This window comes from Primulina huaijiensis, chromosome 5, assembly GCF_012295235.1.
Source record: "Primulina huaijiensis isolate GDHJ02 chromosome 5, ASM1229523v2, whole genome shotgun sequence".
NCBI classification, from domain to species: Eukaryota; Viridiplantae; Streptophyta; class Magnoliopsida; order Lamiales; family Gesneriaceae; genus Primulina; species Primulina huaijiensis.
Window position 1 is genome coordinate 2,715,277 of NC_133310.1, and position 25,643 is coordinate 2,740,919.

At 29.8% G+C, this 25,643-nt stretch overlaps 1 protein-coding gene across 2 annotated transcripts in view; it reads right to left on the reverse strand.

Moving 5' to 3' along the window:
- Window positions 1-25,643, reverse strand: part of LOC140976315 (uncharacterized) — a 38,024-nt gene that overhangs the window by 3,661 nt on the left and 8,720 nt on the right. Inside the window, exon 6 of one of the 2 annotated variants that reach the window (XM_073440388.1) lies at window positions 1,748-1,771. In XM_073440388.1, coding sequence (XP_073296489.1) covers window positions 1,748-1,771 — 24 coding nt within the window. Of the gene's footprint in view, window positions 1-1,747; window positions 1,772-23,119; window positions 23,808-25,643 lie in introns of those variants that run through there. The other variant, XM_073440389.1, reaches the window with a different exon arrangement.

Consider the following 25,643-nt stretch of genomic DNA (forward strand, 5'->3'; position numbering starts at 1 on the left):
TTCATACAAGGGGTTATGTGCTTTTTTGGACTTTCATAGGGGTGATAAATGCCATTTGCCTGTTTATCAAGAAGTTAGTTACATACGACTCGACGTCGGCTCTACAAAAAGATATGCAGTATTTTACAAGATTGAGCGGGTCCCTCACGTCACCACTAAGATTTGGATTCCTTATGGGGCCTGTGGCATGATGAAGATTGTACAAATAAAACAAGATCATCCTAAAGATCTTGGTGTCTCTAACACAAGAAGTGAGAGGAACAAACTAATTCGAGCCAACTTTTTCCGAATATTCACAAGGTGGTTATTTAGATATTCTCTCAAGGCTATCGTGACATGTTCCGTGTATCGAAGAAAACTTACCATCAAATCAATTAATCCCTCATTAGTGTCGTGCCTAGAACTTTGGGTGGATGAATTCAGGCATAGGCAGGACTCAAATGAAGCATTTTATATGCTGGAAAAATATTATAATATATCATCAGTGTCACGCCTAGAACTATCACTAGTCAAATTACCCTATACATATGCTACACTAATATAATCCGAAAAATACTGAGCGAGGACAAAGGAGAAGATCACAAAACTATGGCTGTCGATCTCACGAACCTTGAAAATGAATGGTCTAAGTATGGTGAAAGCGGGCCTTAAAGAAATGGAATGAGCGGAAGAAATCTTCAACAAAATCTGACAAAAGCTAGAAACTACGATGTTTGATTACCACCCTTCTCAATACCCTTTTTATCTTGCCTCGCCACATAATTAAAACAAACAAAATAAATATCAATGAAATGCCTGGATGAATTATAAATGACGGGGCCATCAATACATCTTTTAGCAGGTAGGGTACAATTCAATTCGATGTTCTGTCAGAAATGAGGTATGTCTAGGGGGTAGCGGTAGTCATTATTCGGAAATCACTGGTCACGGAAAATATATCATTTGATAAAAATATTCAAAGCTCGTAGATCAATGTTCTCTAATGGCAATTTATGATTTCCTGTGGTCGTGTCCAATTCACTGGGTTAGGAAATAGTTAGATCAGCTAGAGTGAAAACAGTGCATTATTTGTCAACAATCCATTTCCTAGATTCCAATTCAAGTATATCCATTCACTACTGATTTCTTTCTCTTTTTCTCCAATCTATCCTAAAATACCGGCAAATCAAATCCAATCACAAGAAAAGCAGAAACTGAGCAGTTTGAAGGACGTGCAAAAATTTTAATTATACATCCACAAAACAATTACACGTGTAATAAGGAGTATAAACAGGCTACATTCAGACCAAACATTGACATCAAGAAACCATTCAAGAAGAAAATCTGCTAGAAAGGTAAAAAAGAAAATTTAAGATCATGTTTCAAGAGGCAGGACCAGTCTTTCATCAGCGATATGAAGAAGTCATATTAGCAGCACACCAACTATAACTTAGACAGAAAATCAAACAATATATGTATCTTCAGGCTAATTATTCCCAATGTTATCCCGAAATACGGGTAAAAAAAGTTATGTTTAGGAAAGAAAATGCATAACAAATTTTAGTTCGCCTACAACAAACTAGCTAAACTCTAGTCATTAGACAATAATTATGATTACGACACCAACATATATGCATAGAAGAAGCTCACCTGTGGGTTCTAGCTAAACTATTCAGGATTAATGAACATTGTAAAATACTTCATGATTTTCACATATGAATGACTGATAAACCAGAGTTTAAGTAGAAGAAGGTTTTGAAATGCTAGCCTTCTGGTACTTCTTCACATAAGCCTGCAAAAAATGAAAATATTTGCATGAATTTATTTATTGCTAAACTGAATAAAAATCCATAAAATTGATAAAAGTTATATAAATCTATAGCATAGAATTTTGTGATTTAGGAATTACTCTTATTAGTGCTGCAGAAAATAGCTTTTGGATTAAAAGGTTTTGTCACAGAGAATAATCACCCCATAAAATCTCCATCAAAGCATTTTATGCAATTGCTTTAAGAAAAAACACTCAATTGTCTTCAAGCATAAGCCCGTCCACGCCTTGTCTAATTGGAATTTTCTTACATCCCAATCCAATTACAACACATAAAATATTCAAATGATAAAATTCCAATACAGAAGCAATTATGATTTTTTCCTTGAAGGCAGCCATGTCAAAAGCAGAATGACTGTATCTAATTTCAGAATGTCATCTAGCTTTGCAACAAAATGTGTTGAAGGGAATTCTCTTGAAAGATATTTCATAGTAAATAGAAGATTTATTTAGCTAGGATTAATTTGTTTAGCAGGGTAACAGTAGGAATTATTGTAGTCATTTATTACTATATTTATTACTACTTAGTTGATTCTCTTGTATATAAACCCCCTTTGAGATGAATAAAATCAAATTAGACCATTATCTAAAATTTTCGACATGGCATCAAGAGCCTAGGTTCCTGTTTAAATTCTACCCCAACTGCCGCATGACCTTCTTCCTCTTGAAATATTTGGTTGCGGGTCATTTGTTCATATCAATAGAGTCACAACCTGGGGAAATTAGGTCCAAGGGTTGTCAAATGTAATTCTTGAGGGATTCTCTTAGACAAAAAGGACTCAAATGCTATTGTCCACCCGCGTAAAAGATTTTTGTCTTTGTTGATGTCACATTCGATGAATATGATTCCGATTTTTTTCCAAATTATCATCCGAGTCAGAGTATCTTTTTGGAAGATAAAAGATGTAGATTTCTTCCTACTTGGCCTACCTATTACCAAGTCTCCACTAACTTCCATAAGGTTCCAACTATGAACCAATTTTTTAAATTTCTTTTAGCAATTAAATATAAACTTGCCAATGAGCCTACTTTCCTGCTAGTTGGTAACAATCTGTACGCTCAGGTATACTCTAGAAGAAAAAATTATCCGCATGTCCACAGAAAGTCTCAACCATTAGAATCCATCACAGGTGACGAGGTAACAACATCCGATTTTCCTTCTAGTTTTCTTTTGACAGATAGCTCTATTCCTGAGATTGATTTACTTGTTGCATTCACCTAGCTGTTCACAGAATACTCACAACCTAAAGGGAACTCTAGGGAGAAGTATCTTGTTGAAGAAAAATGATATTTTCCAACAGGAAGCTCACAGAGCGGATCATGCATGATGCAACTAAGTAGTTGATCAAAAGGTCCACAATAGGATATTGTACCTATAGTGGAGGAAATCTTATCACAGGGAGAAACAAGAAACGAAATGTGGCTGCTAGATCAAGTGAGAATCAGAATCAAGAGCTATGGCAAAAGATGTCTATGAGGCAAATAGACGCTTCATAAAGAAAGGCTTGACCATGGCTTGATTGGCACTCAATGTGTTCCAACAAAAATGTTCTTATCAAAAGACTCGATAATATTAGAATCCATAGTTCCAAACTATTGTTTCAAAGTTGACAACGGATAAAACTTATTCTCTATGCTCTCTCGAGTGGAAATTCTGTAGAGAATTATTAAGAATTTTCTTTTGTATGGGAGATTATTTTTGTTTTGTTCAGGAAATATTTGTTTAGTTAGATTATAGATTATTGTAATAATCCTACATTAATTGGTTGATTTTCTAGTATAAACACCCCATTGAGATGAATGCAATCACATTAGTTTATCATCTAATATATTCCACATGAATTCTTAATTACTAACTTTTCAATTGATCTCATGCTAAAAGGTTATAGCAATGGTTTTGTCCCAGTAGTATTTGGTGATTGTAGGGAGATATGGTTCCGCATGCGCATTTATTCAGATTCCGAGGATAAAACAACGAGACTACATAACAAGTATTTTTAGTAGTTACTCAAACTTACGAGGTTTTCAAAAATAGGGCGTTAGGAATATAAAAGATTGCTTAGTTTCTAAAAATGTAAACACCCACTTATTCCATAGCATATATAAAAATGGAACTTCAAAACAATCTTACAAGTAAGTTCTTAGACCCAATTGCTGAAACAAGTTGAGATCTCATTTTTCAAGTATAATGTATAAGTTGAGATCTCATATTTCAAATACAATGTAGCATCTTATAAACAGTTTAATCCTCTTAAATCTCCAAAACCTTATTAAATGTAAAAATTAAATTAGCCAAAAATCCTCTTAGTAGAAGAATGTCCACTCTCGTTGACTTCTATCAAAGTAAAAACAAGATATGTTTTTTTTAAAAGGACTGCAGGTGTTGGAACAAATTAACCCATAATCGTTCTTCACATAAACAAGTCAAAATCTGCAAAACTGACCCATTGGTAAAAAAAGGGAAATAGTAAAGAAGAGCTTTGGACCTCATAAATATTGCTACATACCATAAATGCAAACAAATATCATTGGTCTTTCCAACTAACAACTATGGTAGTGCAAAACATAATCAACACGAACCTTTACGAGTTCAAAGATCTTTGATTTTGAAGCTGAGAGGTATTTCTGTTGATCACTTTTATTCTTAGGAAATTTTGATGCCTCGATACTTTCAAGAATCTTGTCCACAGATTTCTTCAGGATGATCTTGTATGCATCTCTACTCAAATTTCCTTGCTTCCAATATGGTTTCAAAACACCCCTAATATGTTCAATCAGGACGAATTTGAAAGCATTGGCCGCCTTCATCTTATTGCTCGAGCTTTCATCAAACTCAGCGACCACCATGTTTTCCTTCTCAGTTTCCTTTTGCTGTCCCTCCACTCTTTTCGCTCCAACAAATAAAGTTGTCATCCATCCAAAATTTTCCTCTGGTACAGTCCGAGGGTCAACAGCACTCCTGTTCAAAGTAGGTTGAAAATGGACTTATGGGTTCGCAATTGATATGGGCCACAAAATTATGTTACGGCCCCAAATATATTGGGCCTAGACCAGAATATTCTCAAGGGCACAAGTTTCTTGCACGTCCTTCTCTCTTGGGATTGCCACTAATTTTTTTTTAAATTTTCTAACTTTTATTTACTTTGATCTTTAATCAGAAATTCTCTAATTTAAATTAAATATTCATTACTTGCATGAGATTGTTTAATTGACACCGGTTAATTAGAACATAACTAAATAATAAAACAAGATAGAAATTAAATTTCCAATGATAAATATTCGAATCTAAATTGATATTATTGTATCGATGATGATCAAATTATAAAAAATTCAAATGGTGGTGTCAACCAAAACTAAGGTTAGTTTTTCTATGAGTTTATTTAATCAATTTAATTTTCATTGCATTTTAATTAGTTTATTTGTTAGATTTCAAAATTTTAAATTTTTAGGATTTAATTTAAAGGAATCTCTTTTATTTTATTTATTGTTTTTAAATTTTTAGCACAATAAATTCATATCTCCTCGAGGGAACAATCCCTACACATGCTACTGCATATTTATTAATTTGATTTGAGTTGATGATTTGAGCCTCTCCATGAACTATGAAGAAAGAAAACCCAGCTTCCTTCAATTTGGTCTAAAATGGATCTTCTTTAATCTCGAATCTTCCTTCAATTTGCTCTAAAATGGATCTTCTTTAATCTCGTATATATTCAATTGTTGAGAATTGATATATCTTGCATTTTCTTTCTTCATAGTTCATGGAGAAGTTCATATCAGTTGATTTGGGTGAGACACAGACTAATGTCTGCCATTTATCTAGCAAGCAACTATTGAATTGCTTAACATTCCCTCTATTAACATTAGAACTCATTTAACTAATGGATAACTCACATGCTCATATAAATTATTCATGAAAAATAAATGTCAACACAATTTACCATACCAGAAAATGAAACTGACCTGTATGGCTGCATTGATTTACTATGGGTAGAGCTACACTGTGCTTCTAATCGCCAATTGTCGAAACCAGGAGACATTTTGGTGAAGAGCAAACTTTTGCCACCATTCCCATCCATATTCCTCCAAAAACTGATTGGATAAGGTGACAGGTCAATGAACTTTTAACAGATAATATTCAGGACCCAAGACGAACTAGAAACTTATAGCATATGAAGGGACTTAATTTTATGCGCAAATGGTTCAACAAGAAAAGAAAACGCAATGTGAAACAAGGTCTGGAAGATAATTTTTCAAGGGAAATAACACTCATACAATAGTCTAACTCCTCATTTTGGCAACAGATACATAGAATCTAGTAACTTGTTAATATCGAAATTCTAAAATCCCTTAACAACAAGCATGAGAACTTCTTATAAACTTATGGAACATATATGTTTGGGTTTTGTAAGGATAAAACAAGTCATATAAAAAGCGCAAGAGACAACTATGCAACATCCCTCTTACATTAGGTGATTGATAAAAACACATCCACGTTAAGGTGTAGCAGTGTAAAAATATACAGATAAAGTTTTAAATACAAAATTTTCTCTCTATAACTAGAAGGTAAGAATAAAAACAAATTCCACATTGAAAGAAAGTTAGCAGATTTTATCCAGAGTAATGTAACTTGTAACATGACTGTTAAAAACACAGTGATATCGTTGTATACTGCAAGTACCTGTTTGAAGAAGAAATGATAGTTCAGCCTCGGTGGCACAGGTCAGTCTCAATGAGCTATAAAATTTTGACCAGAGAACACGAGATTTCCCCAGCTGAAGGGAGTACATAAGTAGTCAGACAGAAGTAAAATAATGAGAACATTACAGTAAATAAATCCTGTGCATATTTAAAAGTAATATGTTTTCCAAGTGTAGTGACAATAACTTCTCGATCATACATTAAGTGTGATATTTGTTATTCTTATTCTGATTTTTTATATGAAATTTTCAGACTTCAATAAATTAGATTAAAGTAAAGCCATGATGGGAAAATAAATGCTCATTGTTAGAAAGCAAGAGTGTTTTTGTCATGCTCCTGGCCCAAGCGTACGCAAACGTAACTACATAATGGACTCCTCTAGCAACTAATTCGTATCCATCTTTGTTTTACGAAAATGATTAACCCAAGTTGCTATAGGAGTCAATTGTATGTCATTCTAACCCTTTTAAACTTCTTTTTTCTAACACACGTGGGACAAGGGGTACTACAATCATATCTTAGAACGCGACGTCATTGTCGTAGCCTGACTACTCGATCCACCAGCATCGAAAATCTAATGGTGGCACTTACGGATTCAAGAGGTGGCTCTCATACACGTAATGTTTTGCCCTGGACAACACTTATTTCCCGGTGTTTCAACTGGTAACCGTCTCTGATACCATTATATTAGGCCTCGTGCTAGGCCCGCACAAACGCGACTGCACAATAGACTCCTATATCAATTGCATCGTATCCGTACTCGTTTTGCGGAAACGGTTAACCCAAGTTGCTATCGGAGTCCATTGTAAGTCATTATAAACTTCTTTTTCTAGCTAATGTGGCACAAGAAGTACTACAATTTTACAGTCGGTTGCATATTCTTGATCATATCAAAACAAAAATAAAACCGTTTTTGGTTCACCAACCAAACACTATCACAACTCACAAGTCCGTAGCTATTATTTATTCAATTTCTTTTAAATTGCTTAATTTTTAATTGTGGATAATGATAGGATGATATACATTCCAAAAAGACCCTCATAGTCTAACAAAACTTTATGACTAGTTCTTTCATATGTGACAAAAAACCGATATGCACTAATGGATTTAGAACCATGTTGAAATTGATATTACATAATATGTAAGCATATTAAAAGTGAGTAAAATAAGTAATAGTTCATATTACTAAAGGAATATTTACTAATAGAGCTGCCAAACACAAAACATATACCCCAACATCTATGCAGTCCCTATATATTGGTTGATATTCAAAGAATATTTATTTGAGTAAATTCAGGGCAAGGAAGAATACTAAAGGAAGCTAGTATTTGCTGTAAATAGTTCATACACAACAGCTTATTCGAGTATTTTCTAAAATCACATGACAGTAAAAAATTCAATGAGATTTTAAATGGAAGGAAACATGTAATGTGATCAACACGTATAATGAATTCGACCACAATAAGCACTTCCACAAGTATGGATCGTGAGGTGCAGGTCACTAAATGAACTCGAAATTTTTTTAAATATAAATGACTCCTTTGACGTCTCCACACACACACACTTCGCTCTCAATACTATTGTATTTTTGTGATAATAAATTTTTCACACAAATATCACATGCAGAGATCATTTCATCGCCTAGACTCTAGAGCATCTAAGTACATTCAACCAACTCTTTCTGTTGCAATTGTAATTTCTGGTAAGAACTTTTGATTTTGGTGAAAACATTTATAATCATCTTCTCAATAAGAGGTTTACTAGAATATAGAATTTTAGCTCATGACAGCTATGGCTGTTAAATTTTACACTCCTTTAAACAACAAATCTGGAGGGTATAATTCTTGCTTTACATGAAATACAAGAGAAATTTAGAACCTTTTACAATTATTTAAAGGGTGCCATACTAAGAGCTTGACATGGAAATATTTTAAACTATAGCATCGAAGTCAATCATTAAACTCATCTTGTTTCACCGACTCGATATTTAGAATGATCCCCAAATATCATGTCGTCGTAGTGATGTACATTTCAGGCTTTCACCAATCTGGTCCATTGTCTTTGAGAGTAATTCAAGTTGCTTTAATGGAAAATTAATTAACAATATTATCTTTTTACGACATTTATATCGTCCTTGTCTGTATGTGTGCTACCATTGAAAAATGTCATGCATGCTCAGCAAACAATTATCATACTTGAATGAAGCTTTATTTCTTCTATTTCATATTTCCTAACAGAAAATAACATCTATTAAAATAATTATATCCATACAACAGAGGATTCTTTCATGTCACCTAACCTAGCACTACAATAATGAAACACATTGCATGGTACATAGGAGGCTTAACATTGAAACATTGCTCCTTTCTAAAATTCTTTTAATATTCCACCAATTACAAACAGATGCTATTTAACAATATTTGAGCATTTTAGTTTCATTTTATTGGAAAGAAAACTTTATCAAAATTCGGTCTTTTCTCAATTTGGTCACACACTCATACTAACCTTGCCTATATCAAAAATTGAATTTCAATTAAGGTTAATTAAATACAATGCCCATGTAAAATTTCAAATAGCAATAATTCGAAGCACTTCTTTTTACACTATTTCAAAAACCCAAGGACTCAATCGAATGGATATGTAACTGTTGAAAACTCTTATGACTATTAACTCCCGGTGTTTTCAACTCTTGAGAACACTTACCTCTGAAAACAAGTACCAACTGGAGTGTGAGATCAAGATTTGAAAACACGAGAGTAAATAGATTTTTTTCATAAGGTGTTTAGCGATCTCGAGATTTCACATGGTGTATGCAATTAACCCTTCCGATATTTGTGCAAAGGTAAAATAGATCCATCATTTCATGCGACTTAAAAATTGATACCCAACAAATCCCCAGAACCATTCATTCAAAAACAGTTGACAACAAAAATTAAAGTTGATAGCATCAGGGTAATCAAAATAAAATGATTTTTACGCTTACAACTCGTTCAAACTTCACAAAATCTCATCAAAAGAAACAAAATTTATAAAAAAAAAAAAATATATCAATGCTAAACAATGCCATAACAAAACAAGAAATAGAAAAAATCATATCACAATCACAAAAATAAAACCAGGAACATTTATTTATTTTTTTTAAAAAAAAAAACAATGCTCAGTTGCTGCTTCTGTAACACCAGCGAAGGTATACGGGTACGCAGATTAACTTACAGAATCGAGAAGTAAAAAGGGTCAGAGAGGATCACTGAGCCGCCATGCAAATAATTCACCGGAAGCTTACTCCAGTCGCACTGTAAATTTCCGGTGTGTGAGAGAGAGACAAAAGAGAGAAGATGAATTGACAGGTAAGAATTCTCTGCCAAAATTTATTGTTCAGGAAAAAACAAAAAAAAAAAGGTTGAGATATAGAAATCGCGGTCACGATTTTGTGGCTATAATCTCATCTATTACCCATTTATGATTTTATGAATCAAGAATTTATAATTAGATTTGAGGAAAATTAAATATTTTATGCCTCTATGTCATCTCAATAAGGTATAATTTATTTTCTGAAATATTTACAAATATATTTATGAAAAAAATAAATTGTTTTAATATTGATCACAAAACCATCTAATTTATTTTTCGATTAAATTACAAGTAAAATAAAAAAAAATCTTTATCGAATTAAAACGTCGTATCTCGGAAAAAAAGATTTATAATCAATGCAGTTTACTTTACAATTAAATCGGTTGTTCTGAATATGCTGAAAATTTAAATCATTAATTTCATATATAGAACAAAATCTATAGATTAAAAGTTTATTGATTGAGTATTTGATGGTCACTCACAATTTATAATGTATGTGCAATTTTTAATCTATTTATATTTTTTCCTATCCAGTAATATTCAACAATGGAGTTATGGTTTCTAATACACCAAAATAATTTTAGCTTAATTTTTTAAATGGATTAATCAAATTTTAACCAAATTTTATATATTAAATTTATTTTCATTTGCTTTTAAAAAATTGTTTAACTTCATTTTTTTATCGAATAAAAAATTGTTTTAAAATATACCGATGATTTTGCTTATAACCTAAAGTGCATGGCCTTTCTACAGGTATGTCATCCAAATGATTCTACCAACTTTTTTTATATGTTTTTGTTACGTGTCGAATCTTCTATAAACGTGTAAAACCAAATAATTAATATAATAGAAAATATTTTTTCATTAATTCGTCTCATTTTGGATTTTGATCGATTAACGGTATGTTTGGTGTGGGTGATAAGTTAAGGATAGATTATTAATCTCGTGTTTGTCTCATTTTTTATGGGCTCAATTAATCAAAAAGCTCATGATAAAAAAAACCTATTTTGTTGAAAAGATATCACATTGTTTTGGAGAGATTGACAATCCAATTCCTAAAATATAACTTAAATTACCATTTTGCCTACAAAAAATCGACATGAGATATCTACAATTTTGGATTATATTCTTTGATGGTTTATTTTTTTTATTTGCACACACATCACATAAATAATTTCATGATGAAACTAAATAAAAATTAAAAAAATAGAGAAAAAAATAATTAGAAATCAATATTAAAAATGAGATAAAATGCAAAATCATATTAATTTTTATTAAAAAAATAAATTATCAGATAAATACATAATTTATAATTTAAAATTTTATAAAATATTTATTTATTAACAAAACACATGATTTTGAAAACATTGCTACAAATATCATTTTATATACCAAATTGTCATCAATGCTAGTTTAGGGTATTTTTGTCTCAACAACAAAAAATGTAAAATTTATCATACTTATTAAAATCTTACCAAACAAAACATGTTTTATCACAACACATTATATATCCTTACCTTGAGTTTTGTCATCAATCCAATTAGTTATCCTATCCTACACACCAAACATAGCCTAAGTATATGAAGTACAGAATTTTAATATTTGTTCCATGAATAGAAAAAATAGAATTGAGAAATATATATATAATTATTCGATGGATGCTTCAACAAAAATATATAAATAAAATAAACTATAGATTTGATTTTTACATCATAATATTCATTATCACTTAATTTTGTAACTTATACCATGTAACCAATTCTATAATACAATTGGATTAGACAATTTTTAGAAATGTGATATCACATAAGATTTAATCATTCGAGTAGGTCTCTTGTGAGACGATCCTCACGAATATTTATCTGTGAGACGGGTCAACCATACCGATATTCAANCGAATATTTATCTGTGAGACGGGTCAACCATACCGATATTCACAATGAAAAGTAATACTCTTAGCATAAAAAATAATATTTTTTCATACATGACCCAAAATAAGAGACCCGTCTCACAAGATACAACCCGTGAGACCGTCTCACATAAGTTTTTGTCTAATCATTAAGTGTTTTTATTCAAACAAAAAATTATAACATTTTTTGTTCTTAAGTGGGCTTTAGCTCTTGCATCTGACCTCTTGGGAGCACAGATTATGGCACTCCACCACCAGGGGCAGTGGAAAAATAAAACAAACAGTTATTTTGGAGTAATAAAACAAACTTTTATTTCAACATCATGATTTTATCTTCTACAACTAAACTAGTGTAAGTAGACACGTTATATACAACTAAAAAATACTTTTGTCGGGATCGAAAATATATTTAGAGGAGGTAGATAAACACTTTAAAATATTTGACTAAACTTGAGTTAGTTTTACTAGCTTTTAGCTGATAAAAAATTTTCTACAATGGCTAAACTAAACTGGACCGGTAAAATTAATTTTGAGTGCAGAAACGGTCCAGCTAGACTAGCGAGTTACATGGACCTACACAAGCTAACTTGTTCATGTCAAGTTCGTGCTTTGACTTAAATATTCTTCAACATTGTAGCTATAACCACAAGATAAAATACTAGGGAGGCATCCTCACTTGTGTAGTACTTTCGACAAGAAATTGGAAGTATTTGGTCTTCCATGATCTCTCTCAAATTTATGATTTGTAATGTGGCTTCTACATTTTATATATTCATAATTAAACATCGAAAGAGTTAATAGATTAAAATATTAAAAATATTTAAGTAACTGATATAAAAAATTAGTTTTTAATATTATTATCAAACATATAACATTATCACTTTAACTATATATTTTTATAATTTCATATGATCAAATGAACATTTGTTAAAAAAAATTACACAAATTTTTAAAAGAAGATTTCATGTAATTAAAAGGTAAACTATTTCAAACTTATATATATTACAATATTATTAATAATTAGTTTGGAATAGAATGTCTACAATGTTTATTTAGATAACTTTTTCAAATTCGAAATTTAGATAAAGCGTGCATCAAGTTCGTGTTTGTTCATGCTTCATGCATGCATCGATGTTCAATTAGTGAGTTACACGGACCCTAGATGGACTTACACAAGAGAACTTGTATATCTCAAGTTTGTTCTTTGATTTAAATATCTTTCAGTATTGCAGCTATAATCACAAGATAAAATACTGGTGAGACATACCACATGTGTAGTGTTTTCGACAAGAAATTGAAAGTATTTATGTTCCAACCCTCTCAAATTTATGGTGTGTAATTTGCTTTTTACATTGTATAAATTCATAATCAAACATTCAAAGAGATAATAGATTAAAAAGATTTAAATAATTGATGAAAATCATTAAATTATTAATTTTTAATTAATATGATTATAAACATATAACATTATCACTTTACAGTATTTTTTATTATTTCCTATAATCAAATAAACATTTTTTAAAAAATGCATAATTTGTTAAAGAAAATTTCATCCAATTTAATAAGTATGTAATTATAAGGTAAAATATTTTAAAATTATTAATATTTAGTTTGGTTCTAAGTCAAAGTAATACCAATAGAAGATTTACAATTTTTATTTAGATAATTTTTGCAATTTCAAAATTCAGATACACAAACCAATGCATCAAGTTTGTGCTTTGTTTGTGCGTCTAATACTCCAATTAGCGAGTTACACATACCCGAGATGGAGCTACACAAGAGAACTTGTATATGTCAATTTGTTCTTTTATTTAAATATCCTCCGGCATTGCAGCTATAATCACAAGATAAAATACTAGTGGGACATACCAACTGCGTAGTGCTTTCGACAAGAAATTGGAATTATTTATCTTCCATCCCTCTCAAATTTATGTTGTGTAATTTGGCTTCTACACTGTATAAATTCATAATCAAACATTCAAAGAAATAATAGATTAAAAGATTAAAAAGATTTAAGTAACTGATGGAAATCATTTAATTTTTAATTTTTAATTAATATGATTATAAAAACATAAAATTATCACTTTACTGTATTTTATTATTATTTCCAATGATCAAATGAACATTTTTTAAAAAAGAAAATAATTTGTAAAAGAAAATTTCATCCAATTTAATAAGTATGTAATCATAAAGTAAATTTTTTTAAATATATATATATATAATATTAATATTTAGTTTGGTTAAAAGTCAAAGTAACACCAATATAAGATCTACCATTTTTATTTAGATAGTTTTTGCAATTTCGAAATTCAGATACACAAACTAATGCATCAAGTTTGTGCTTTGTTCGTGCGTCATCTATGCATTGATGCTTCAATTAGAAAGTAACACGGACCCTAGATGCACCTACAGAAGAGAATTTGTATATGTCAAGTTTGTTTTTTTATTTAAATATCCTTCAGCATTGCAGCTATAATCATAAGATAAAATACTAGTGAGACATACTAACTATGTAGTGCTTTCGACAATAAATTGGAAGTATTTATCTTCCATCTCTCTCAAATTCATGGTGAATAATTTGGCTTCTACATCGTATAAATTCATAATCAAACATTCAAAGAGATAATATGTTAAAAAGATTTAAGTAACTGATGTAAATCATTAAATTATTAATTTTTAATTAATATGATTATAAACATATAACATTATCACTTTACGGTATTTTTTTATTATTTTCTATAATCAAATAAACATTTTTAAAAAAAAAATGCATAATTTGTAAAAGAAAATTTCATCCAATTTAATAAGTATGTAATTATAAGGTAAAATATTTTATAATTATTAATATTTAGTTTGGTTCAAAGTCAAAGTAATACCAATAGAAGATATACAATTTTTATTTAGATAATTTTTGTAATTTCAAAATTCAGATACACAAACCAATGCATCAAGTTTGTGCTTTGTTTGTGCGTCTAATGCTCCAATTAGCGAGTTACACATACCCGAGATGGAGCTACACAAGAGAACTTGTATATGTCAAGTTTGTTCTTATATTTAAATATCCTCCAGCATTGCAGCTATAATCACAAGATAAAATACTAGTGGGACATACCAACTGCGTAGTGCTTTCGACAAGAAATTGGAAGTATTTATCTTCCATCACTCTCAAATTTATGTTGTGTAATTTGGCTTCTACACTGTATAAATTCATAATCAAACATTCAAAGAAATAATAGATTAAAAGATTAAAAATATTTAAGTAACTGATGGAAATCATTAAATTTTTAATTTTTAATTAATATGATTATAAAAACATAACATTATCACTTTACAGTATTTTATTATTATTTTCAATTATCAAATGAACATTTTTTAAAAAAATAAATAATTTGTAAAAGAAAATTTCATCCAATTTAATAAGTATTTAATCATAAAGTAAATTTTTTTAAATATATATATATAATATTAATATTTAGTTTGGTTAAAAGTCAAAGTAACATCAATAGAAGATCGACCATTTTTATTTAGATAATTTTTGCAATTTCGAAATTCAGATACACAAACTAATGCATCAAGTTTGTGCTTTGTTCGTGCGTCATCTATGCATTGATGCTTCAATTAGCAAGTAACACGGACCCTAGATGGACCTACAGAAGAGAATTTGTATATGTCAAGTTTGTTTTTTTATTTAAATATGCTTCAGCATTGCAGCTATAATCATAAGATAAAATACTAGTGAGACATACCAACTGTGCAGTGCTTTCGACAATAAATTGGAAGTATTTATCTTCCATCCCTCTCAAATTCATGGTGTATAATTTGGCTTCTACATTGTATAAATTCATAATCAAACATTCAAAGAGATAATAGATTAAAAAGATTTAAGTAACTGATGGAAATCATTAATTTATTAATTTTTAATTAATATGATTATAAAGATATAACATTATCTCTTTACAGTATTTTTTTATTATTTCCTAGAATCAAATAAACATTTTTTTTAAAAATGCATAATTCGCAAAAGAAAATTTCATCCAATTTAATAAGTATGTAATTATAAGGTAAAATATTTTAAAATTATTGATATTTAGTTTGGTTCAAAGTCCTTTAATACCAATAGAAGATCTACAATTTTTATTAAGATAATTTTAATTTTGCAATTTCGAAATTCAGATACACAAACTAATGAATCAAGTTTGTGCTTTGTTTGTGCGTATGATGCTCCAATTAGCAAGTTACACGGACCCCAGATGGACCTACACAAGAGAACTTGTCTATGTCAAGTTTGTTCTTTTATTTAAATATCTTTCAGTATTGCAGCTATAATCACAAGATAAAATACTAGTGAGACATACCAACTGCGTAGTTCTTTCGACAAAAAATTGGAAGTATTTATCTTCCATACCTCTCAAATTTATGGTGTGTAATTTGTTTTCTACACTCATATATAAATTCATAATCAAATATTCAAAGAGATAATAGATTAAAATATTAAAAATATTTAAGTAACGGATAGAAATCATTAAATTTTTAATTAATATGATTATAAAAACATAATTTTATCACTTTACAGTATTTTATTATTATTTTCATTTATCAAATGAACATTTTTTAAAAAAATAAATAATTTGTAAAAGAAAATTTCATCCAATTTAATATGTATGTAATTATAAGGTAAAATATTTTAAAATTATTAATATTTAGATTGGTTCAAAGTCAAATTAATACCAATAGAAGATCTACAATTTTTATTTAGATAATTTTTGCAATTTCGAAATTCAGATACACAAACTAATGAATCAAGTTTGTGCTTTGTTCGTGCGTCATCTATGCATTGATGCTTCAATTAGCAAGTAACACGGGCCCTAGATGGACCTACACAAGAGAACTTGTATATGTCAAGTTTGTTTTTTATTTGAATATCCTTCAGCATTGCAGTTATAATCATAAGATAAAATTTTAGTGAGACTTACCAACTGTGCAGTGCTTTCGACAATAAATTGGAAGTATTTATATTCCATCTCTCTCAAATTCACGGTCTATAATTTGGCATCTATATTGTATAAATTCATAATCAAACATTCAAAGAGATAATAGATTAAAAAGATTTAAGTAACTGATGGAAATTATTAAATTATTAATTTTTAATTAATATGATTATAAACATATAACATCATCACTTTACAGTATTTTTTTATTATTTTCTATAATCAAATAAACATTTTTTTTTATAAAAAATGCATAATTTGTAAAAGAAAATTTCATCCAATTTAATAAGTATGTAATTATAAGGTAAAATATTTTAAAATTATTAATATTTAGTTTGGTTCCAAGTCAAAGTAATACCAATAGAAGATCTATAATTTTTATTAAGATAATTTTAATTTTGCAATTTCGAAATTCAGATACACAAACTAATGAATCAAGTTTTTGCTTTGTTTGTGCGTATGATGCTCCAATTAGCAAGTTACACGGACCCCATATAGACCTACACAAGAGGACTTGTATAGGTCAAGTTTGTTCTTTTATTTAAATATCCTTCAGTATTGCAGCTATAATCACAAGATAAAATATTAGTGAGACATACCAACTGCGTAGTGCTTTCGACAAGAAATTGGAAGTATTTATCTTCTACCCCTCTCAAATTTATGGTGTGTAATTTGGCTTCTACACTCATGTATAAATTCATAATCAAACATTGAAAGAGATAATAGATTAAAATATTAAAAATATTTAAGTAACTGATGGAAATCATTAAATTTTTAATCTTTAATTAAAATGATTATAAAAACATAACATTATCACTTTACAGTATCTTATTATTATTTTCAATTATCAAATGAACATTTTTTAAAAAAATAAATAATTTGTAAAAGAAAATTTCATCCAATTTAATAAGTATGTAATCATAAAGTAAATTTTTTTAAATATATATATAATATTAATATTTAGTTTGGTTCAAAGTCAAAGTAACAACAATAGAAGATCTACCATTTTTATTTAGATAATTTTTGCAATTTCGAAATTCAGATACACAAACTAATGCATCAAGTTTGTGCTTTGTTCGTGCGTCATCTATGCATTGATGCTTCAATTAGCAAGTAACACGGACCCTAGATGGACCTACACAAGAGAACTTGTATATGTCAAGTTTTTTTTTAATTTAAATATCCTTCAACATTACAGTTATAATCATAAGATAAAATACTAGTGAGACATACCAACTGTGTAATGTTTTCGAAAATAAATTGGAAGTATTTATATTCCATCTCTCTCAAATTCATGGTGTATAATTTGGCTTCTACATTGTATAAATTAATAATCAAACATTCAAAGAGATAATAGATTAAAAAGATTTAAGTAACTGATGGAAATCATTAAATTATTAATTTTTAATTAATATGATTATAAACATATAACATTATCACTTTACCGTATTTTTTTATTATTTCCTATAATCAAATAAACATTTTTTTAAAAAAAATGCATAATTTGTAAAAGAAAATTTCATCCAATTTAATAAGTATGTAATTATAAGGTAAAATATTTTAAAATTATTAATATTTAGTTTGGTATAAAGTCAAAGTAATACCAATAGAAGATCTACAATTTTTATTAAGATAATTTATTTTTTTAATTTCGAAATTCAGATACACAAATTAATGAATCAAGTTTGTGCTTTGTTTGTGCGTATGATGCTCCAATTAGCAAGTTACACGGATCCCAGATGGACCTACACAAGAGGACTTGCATATGTCAAGTTTGTTCTTTTATTTAAATATCCTTCAGTATTACAGCTATAATGACAAGATAAAATACTAGTGAGACATACCAACTGCGTAGTGCTTTTGACAAGAAATTGGAAGTATTTATCTTCCATCCCTCTCAAATTTATGGTGTGTAATTTGGCTTCTACCCTCATGTATAAATTCATAATCAAACATTCAAAGAGATAATAGATTAAAATATTAAAAATATTTAAGTAACTAATGAAAATCATTAAATTTTTAATTTTTAATTAATATGATTATAAAAACATAACATTATCCCTTTACAGTATTTTATTATTTTTTTCAATTATCAAATGAACATTTTTTTNTATATGTCAAGTTTGTTCTTTTATTTAAATATCCTTCAGTATTGCAATTATAATGATCACAAGATAAAATACTAGTGAGACATACCAACTGCGTAGTGCTTTCGACAAGAAATTAGAAGTATTTATCTTCCATCCCTCTCAAATTTATGGTGTGTAATTTGGCTTCTACCCTCATGTATAAATTCATAATCAAACATTCAAAGAGATAATAGATTAAAATATTAAAAATATTTAAGTAACGGATGAAAATCATTAAATTTTTAATTTTTAATTAATATGATTATAAAAACATAACATTATCCCTTTACAGTATTTTATTATTTTTTTCAATTATCAAATGAACATTTTTTTAAAAAATAAATAATTTGTAAAAGAAAATTTCATCCAATTTAATAAGTATGTAATCATAAAGTAAATTTTTTTAAATATATATATAATATTAATATTTAGTTTGGTTCAAAGTCAAAGTAACACCAATAGAAGATCTACCACTTTTATTTAGATAATTTTTGCAATTTCGAAATTCAGATACACAAACTAATGCATCAAGTTTGTGCTTTGTTCGTGCGTCATCTACGCATTTATGCTTCAATTAGCGAGTAATCTTGATTTGCAACATAAGTCAAGATTACTCAATCAAGTCATGGAAAAATTTGTGGACAGTAGCATTATAATTCAAGTTGGATCGGAAATGGACATGTGAGTTTGCATATAAAAGAAGCTATGACGCTTTAGCATTGTTATGCTCAAACTAATGAGGTATTTGATCTGGATTGCAATATGATTTGCTGGCAATTACTTGCATTTAGTTTCTTTCTTATGTCATTGTTTTATCTAAATATCCTTAAGCATCGCGATGATATGTGAAAACGAGATACATACTATTGGGCTTTCAACACGAAACTAGAAGTATTTAATGTTATTAAATGGACTTTTGCCTTTACGATTGTATAAATTTGAGCCATTAACCATCAAAAGGAGGAGAAAAGATCCAAAAACATAAATAAAAGCAAGATTATAATAGCATCATTGAAGATATTGTAAAGTTCCTTAACTTTCATACCAAAGTTAAGTAATTGGTCATATCACAGAATATGGCAAGTCTGTACTTTGATCGTGCAAGGTTCGTGCATCAATCTAATCGATGCTTCATTTAGTGAGTTACCTAAACCCTACATGAACCTGCAGATGGTGTCCTTGTATCAAGTAGAAAAATCATTTTTTATGCGAAAGACCTCATCTTCTTATTTGATTTCCTTCATCTCCCTCCTCGGAATAACCTCCATGTTTACGTTTTTGGAATTCTTGGCTTGCGTCCTACGTATGAAGTACTCAACCAAGTGATGGTATGATCTACGGCCTAGCTAGTAGCATTCGATCTCATCGAAAAAAGTGGGTTGAAAATGGAAATGCGAGTTTGCATATAGTAGGAACTAGGAAACTCTAGCACCGTAATGCCGTTAACTCTTTTAAATGCCATTATACTCAAAATCATGAGGTCCTTGGTCTGGATTTCCCCATGACATGATGTGCTTGCAGCTATCAAAATGATATGCATATTTGTGATACATTCGCACCTGTGTCGTGCTCCCAACATGAAGATCGGAAGAATTTGGTCTTCCATACATCTCAAACTTGGTATGTGCTTGGGCTTCTACGTTGTTTGAATTCACATTAACCATTAAAAGAACAAAAATGAAAAAATAACCACAAACATAAACAAACTCAAGGCTGTAGTGGCATTATTGAAGATGTTCAGTTCCTTCAATTTCTTTCCAAAGTTAAGTAATCGGAGAAGCCACATAAAATGACAAGTCTGTGCTTTGACCGTGCAACATCCATGCATCAATCGATGCTTCAACTAGTGAGTTACATGAACCGTACATGGACTCCTTGTATCAAGTGGAAAACTCATATTTTAACTTTTTTTAGGCCTTGACTTGCGTCCTAAGTCCAAAGTACTTAACTGAGTGGTCGTACGATCTGCAACCCAATAGCAAGTTGTTTGATCCTACCCATACATGCACTGCATGTCTTTATGACACATATCATGATTCTGCTCAGGATAATGACGTAAAAAAATGACACATGTCATGATCCTGGCCCGTGCAAGCAGTACCTGCAGGGCTAGGATCGACAAAACCCCCCAATAGCAGTCTCATTCAAATTTAGTTTGGGATGGACATATGAGTTTATAGAGGACCTAGAAAACCCTTGAAGCATAATGCCCTTGGCTCCTTTGTTTGCCATTATGCTGAAAATCATTAGGTCCTTGGCCTGGATTGCCCCATGATGTGCTTGACGGCTTGACCTTTATTTTTCACCATGATATGCATACTCGTGAGATATATATTCCCACCTGTACGTGTTGTGCTCCCAACATATACAATTGAAGTATTTGGTCCCATCCATATCAAATTTATTATATGTATACTGACTTTTCTGTTGTATAAATAAATAAAATAAAGATTTTAGTAGCAATATGGAGGATATATATTGTTCAATTCCTTAAATTTCACCCAAAGTTAAGTAATTGGTCATGCCATGGAAGATAACAAGTCTGTGCTCTGATCGTGCTTTGGCTTCTACGTTGTATTAATTCGGTCATTGCGTACCTATCGAAAAGGAAAAAAAACATTTATATGTTATTATATTATAAGTGTGGACCATGAGCAAAGTTTTAAATTATGAATAGTCAAGTTTGTCTTTTGTTTGTATATATTTCAAAAGAGCCCTAAAAAATAGGAGGGGATGATTTTGTAAACTAAAATAATATGATAGGGGCATGACAGAAAAACATAATATAAATATCTTAACAAAAAGAGTCTAACTCTAAATGAACATCTACAAGATAGGTTTATGCAATAATTAAAATTAGAAAAACACGTTATTTAATTTAAAATCATAAAAGTTGTCATTAATTTTTCAATCTTCAAAATTTTAATTGTATCGTGAATCACATTAGAATTTTGTAAAGTTAAAAATAAATGTATCGTAATTTGGAGTAAAATTTAAAATTTATTAAAATTTTATATATTATTTAAAATGTCGTCAATTAAAATAATTATGTTCTTACAACGGAGGATTCTTTCATGTTCTTTCACATTACAAAAATAAGACATTAGATGTTTGATAGGTCGCCGACATTTTTTTTTTTTTTGAATAAAAGATGGATATATTGTTAAATCGAGTCGTGAACAATTACATCCGAAATAATAGTAGGAGAGGATGAACCCATCCTACGTGACTAGACATAGATGCAGTGGCTAATGCTAATTTTTTGTAATCATGGTCAATAATTAAACTAAAACTTGAAGAATCTGATATAAGTAGTATATTTTAAATTATTTAACCATTTCTCAACTAATCAATTTCATAATTGAATAGTTTTGAAATCTCTCTTGTTCTGATATGATATTGGTTCATTCATGTTACCCTTTATCTAGAAGTCAGTCAGGAGCCGCTCTTTGTCTATACTATCTCATGGAACTGGTGATTACTCTCCACCATCTTCGGTCTCAGGCGTTACAAATGGTGTGAGTCCATCAAAGAACAAAACTAATTGTAGGGCATAGCTGAAGCATTTCTTATTTTGACTTAACTGTTAATTAATGTTCCAAGTTGCACTTTTAAAGCAAATTTTGAAGTATATTTACGTAGTTTCTCAACTAATAACTTTGGAATCATTCTTTAAACTTTCAACTTAAAAAAAATGTACTGGAAACTTGGTTAAAATCATTCTTTAAACTTTTGGCTTAAAATTGCAATTTTAATGATTTTTTTAAAGAAATTCCAAATATTCTCTGAATTATAGTCTCTTCCCACTCTTTATAAGATTTTAGTTTCTCAACCCTTCCTTAAGGTAACGATAAATGTTAAAATCTTAAGAGAAACTGAAATTCATCCCAGTTCAGAAAATCAAATATTCTATTTGTTAATACGTGATAGTTGAAATGTTATTAAAGATATTAAATCGAATATTATTTGAATGGTGTAGAATACCCTGCATCATCAAACAAAGTCATTCAATTGTTGTAGAGCTAATATAAGATTGTTCCACTTCTAAAATTGGGAAGTAATATACGAGAAACATAGAGTAAAACAGTAACAGGGAAAGGTAAGGAAAAATCAATTTGCATCTACAATGCATGAACATAGTATTTCTTGTGATATTAATTGTGATTTGATATTGTAATGTGTTATCAAGTGTATAATATATTATTTGATGTATATAATGCATCAAGAAGATATCATTTTCAGAGATTGCATGATTTTTATTTAATGAGTGTTACCTCACGCAATTCATGCATTGTAGATGAGCATGACAACACTTGATATTTGACTTATTGAGCTGACTGATGAGCTCCTCTGAGCCATTTTACATGGATGATAACCTATCGGGCTATTTTGTTGTCTTGTCTCGGTTTTTGAGTCTCATGTATCTTCTCTAAATTATAATGGCTTTCTTATTAAAAAAATGTTGGAACTTCACACACACACACACACACACACATACAATTTTGTAATGACGTCCACTAACCGTACCTACCGTTATGTTCATCAATGAGAAGACACTCACCTAATAGATATGATGAATCATATCAAAATTATATATCCAATATGTAAATATCATCTTATTAATGAACATATAAAGTCCTTGTATCACGCAGAAATCGTGATCTTTGCTCGTGATCTTCTTTCGGTTCATTCTCGAGCTAATTCCAACGTGGGGCTGTACCGTACCGTTTAACCTACGTTGGGTGCAATAATTATCCCTCCTATGTAAAGTAATCGAAACGCAGTGTTTGAGCTGTTGTATGATTGAAAAAAAATTTTGAGTTGCATCATCACCACCGACTATAGCTTTTGGTAAAACGGCAAGCGCTCGATCCTACAATCTCTTCTTCATTTTTAATCATTTTTCCACATTTTGGTCAAACCTAAAAACAAAGAAAGACGAAATAAGAGCAAAATACGGAATAGAAACGACAGATAAGCGCAAATATGAACAAAATAATCTCTACAAATTTTTATAGGATTCGTGTTTATCATGCCTCCAACATGGAAGTTGGAAGTATTTGGTCACCAGTTCATCTCAAAGTGATGGTATGGACTTTGGCTTCTACTTTCCATATACTGAAACATCAATCATCAAAGAACATGAAACAAAAAACCACGAACATAAAAGATCAAGATTGTAGTAGCATTACTGAAGATCGTTCAGTTCCTCAAGTAATTGGTCATGCAGGAGAAAATGAACTGTGTTGTGAATATGATTTAATTGAGCAAATAAACCATGATATGATCGGAGGTTCATATTATCACCAAATCTATTGAGTTATGCATTTATCTTTTATCTAATGGTAGCAAGTAAATATGGATGTCCTAACATACTGATGGTATTGCTAGTAACTCATTTAAGGTCATCAATAACTCACACAGAAACATTTAAAGAAAAAGATAATCATAACTTGATTCATAAGCATTCATTTTTTGAAACCTTTACACATCCTCGCAAAAATTATCCACGACAAATAAATATCAACACAAGTACCATACCAAAAAATGAAACTAACATGTATGGCCGCATTCATTTACTTTGGATAGTGCTATAATGCATTTCTAGCTGATGCAGGAAAAACTTTATGAACTTCTAACAAATTATTGTATTGATTCTATTCAGGACTAAGGACTAAAAGAAAGTTTTAGCATCCGAGGAACTTAAAATTTATGTGCAAAGGGTTCAACAAGAAATCAAAGGGCAATGTGAATAAGGTGGTCTGGAAAATACATGTCAACATCAATAAGACACGTACAATAGTCTAATCTCGCGTTTTGGCAACGACGACACAGAATTGAATCGCAATGATAATACGAAGTTTCTAAACTTCTTTGTTATTCTTTTAATGTGGAAACAACAAGAATGCAACTTTTCATGAACTTCATTCTCCAGAAGAGTGGTATATACAAGTCTTGTGGGAAAAGAGTAGAAATAGAAACTAGTACACTCGAATGAAGGAAAAAAGAATGTGGGTTTCAAATAGGTTTTCACTGTAAAATTTAACTCGGATGGGTCAATAGAAAGCTACAAAGCAAGGTTAGTTGCTTAAAGTTCACACAGACATAGTATTGGTGATCCATTGTTTAAAACTATTTCTTCCAAGTTGGGAATGAACAATATTTCTTTTCTGACTTGAGAGGGAATCTTGAAGACAATTATGTTGAAAGATATTTTGTTTCATCAGGAAAGATTTTTTTTTTTAGCATGGTTATAGGAGAAATTATCTTAATCATCCTGTATTAATTAGTTGATTCTCTTGTATATAACCCCTTTGAGATGAATAAAATCACATTAGTTTACCATCTAAAATATTCCACAATAAGGTTTCCGGATTAATAACTCTTCTATTGATCCCAAACTAAAATGTTATAGAAATGCTTGATATCGTTCCACACACAACATTAATTCTTATTTTTTCAATAAAATCTTGCAAATTTATGTTAGGATCTTACAATCACTATAAAATAAACCAAATGCTTAATTATTTCTAAAAATTTAAAAAACTTTTATTCCATAGCATGTACAAAAATGAAATGTCAAAACAATCTTACAAGACCATAGAGCCAATCATTGAAAACAAGTTGAGAGCTCATTTTGTGAAAAAGATCTAACATCTTATAAACAGCAAAATCATCTTAAAATCTCTAATAGCTTATTAAATGTTCAAAATAAGCCAATAATCCTCTAGTAAAAGAAACCACGCTCTCATTGGACT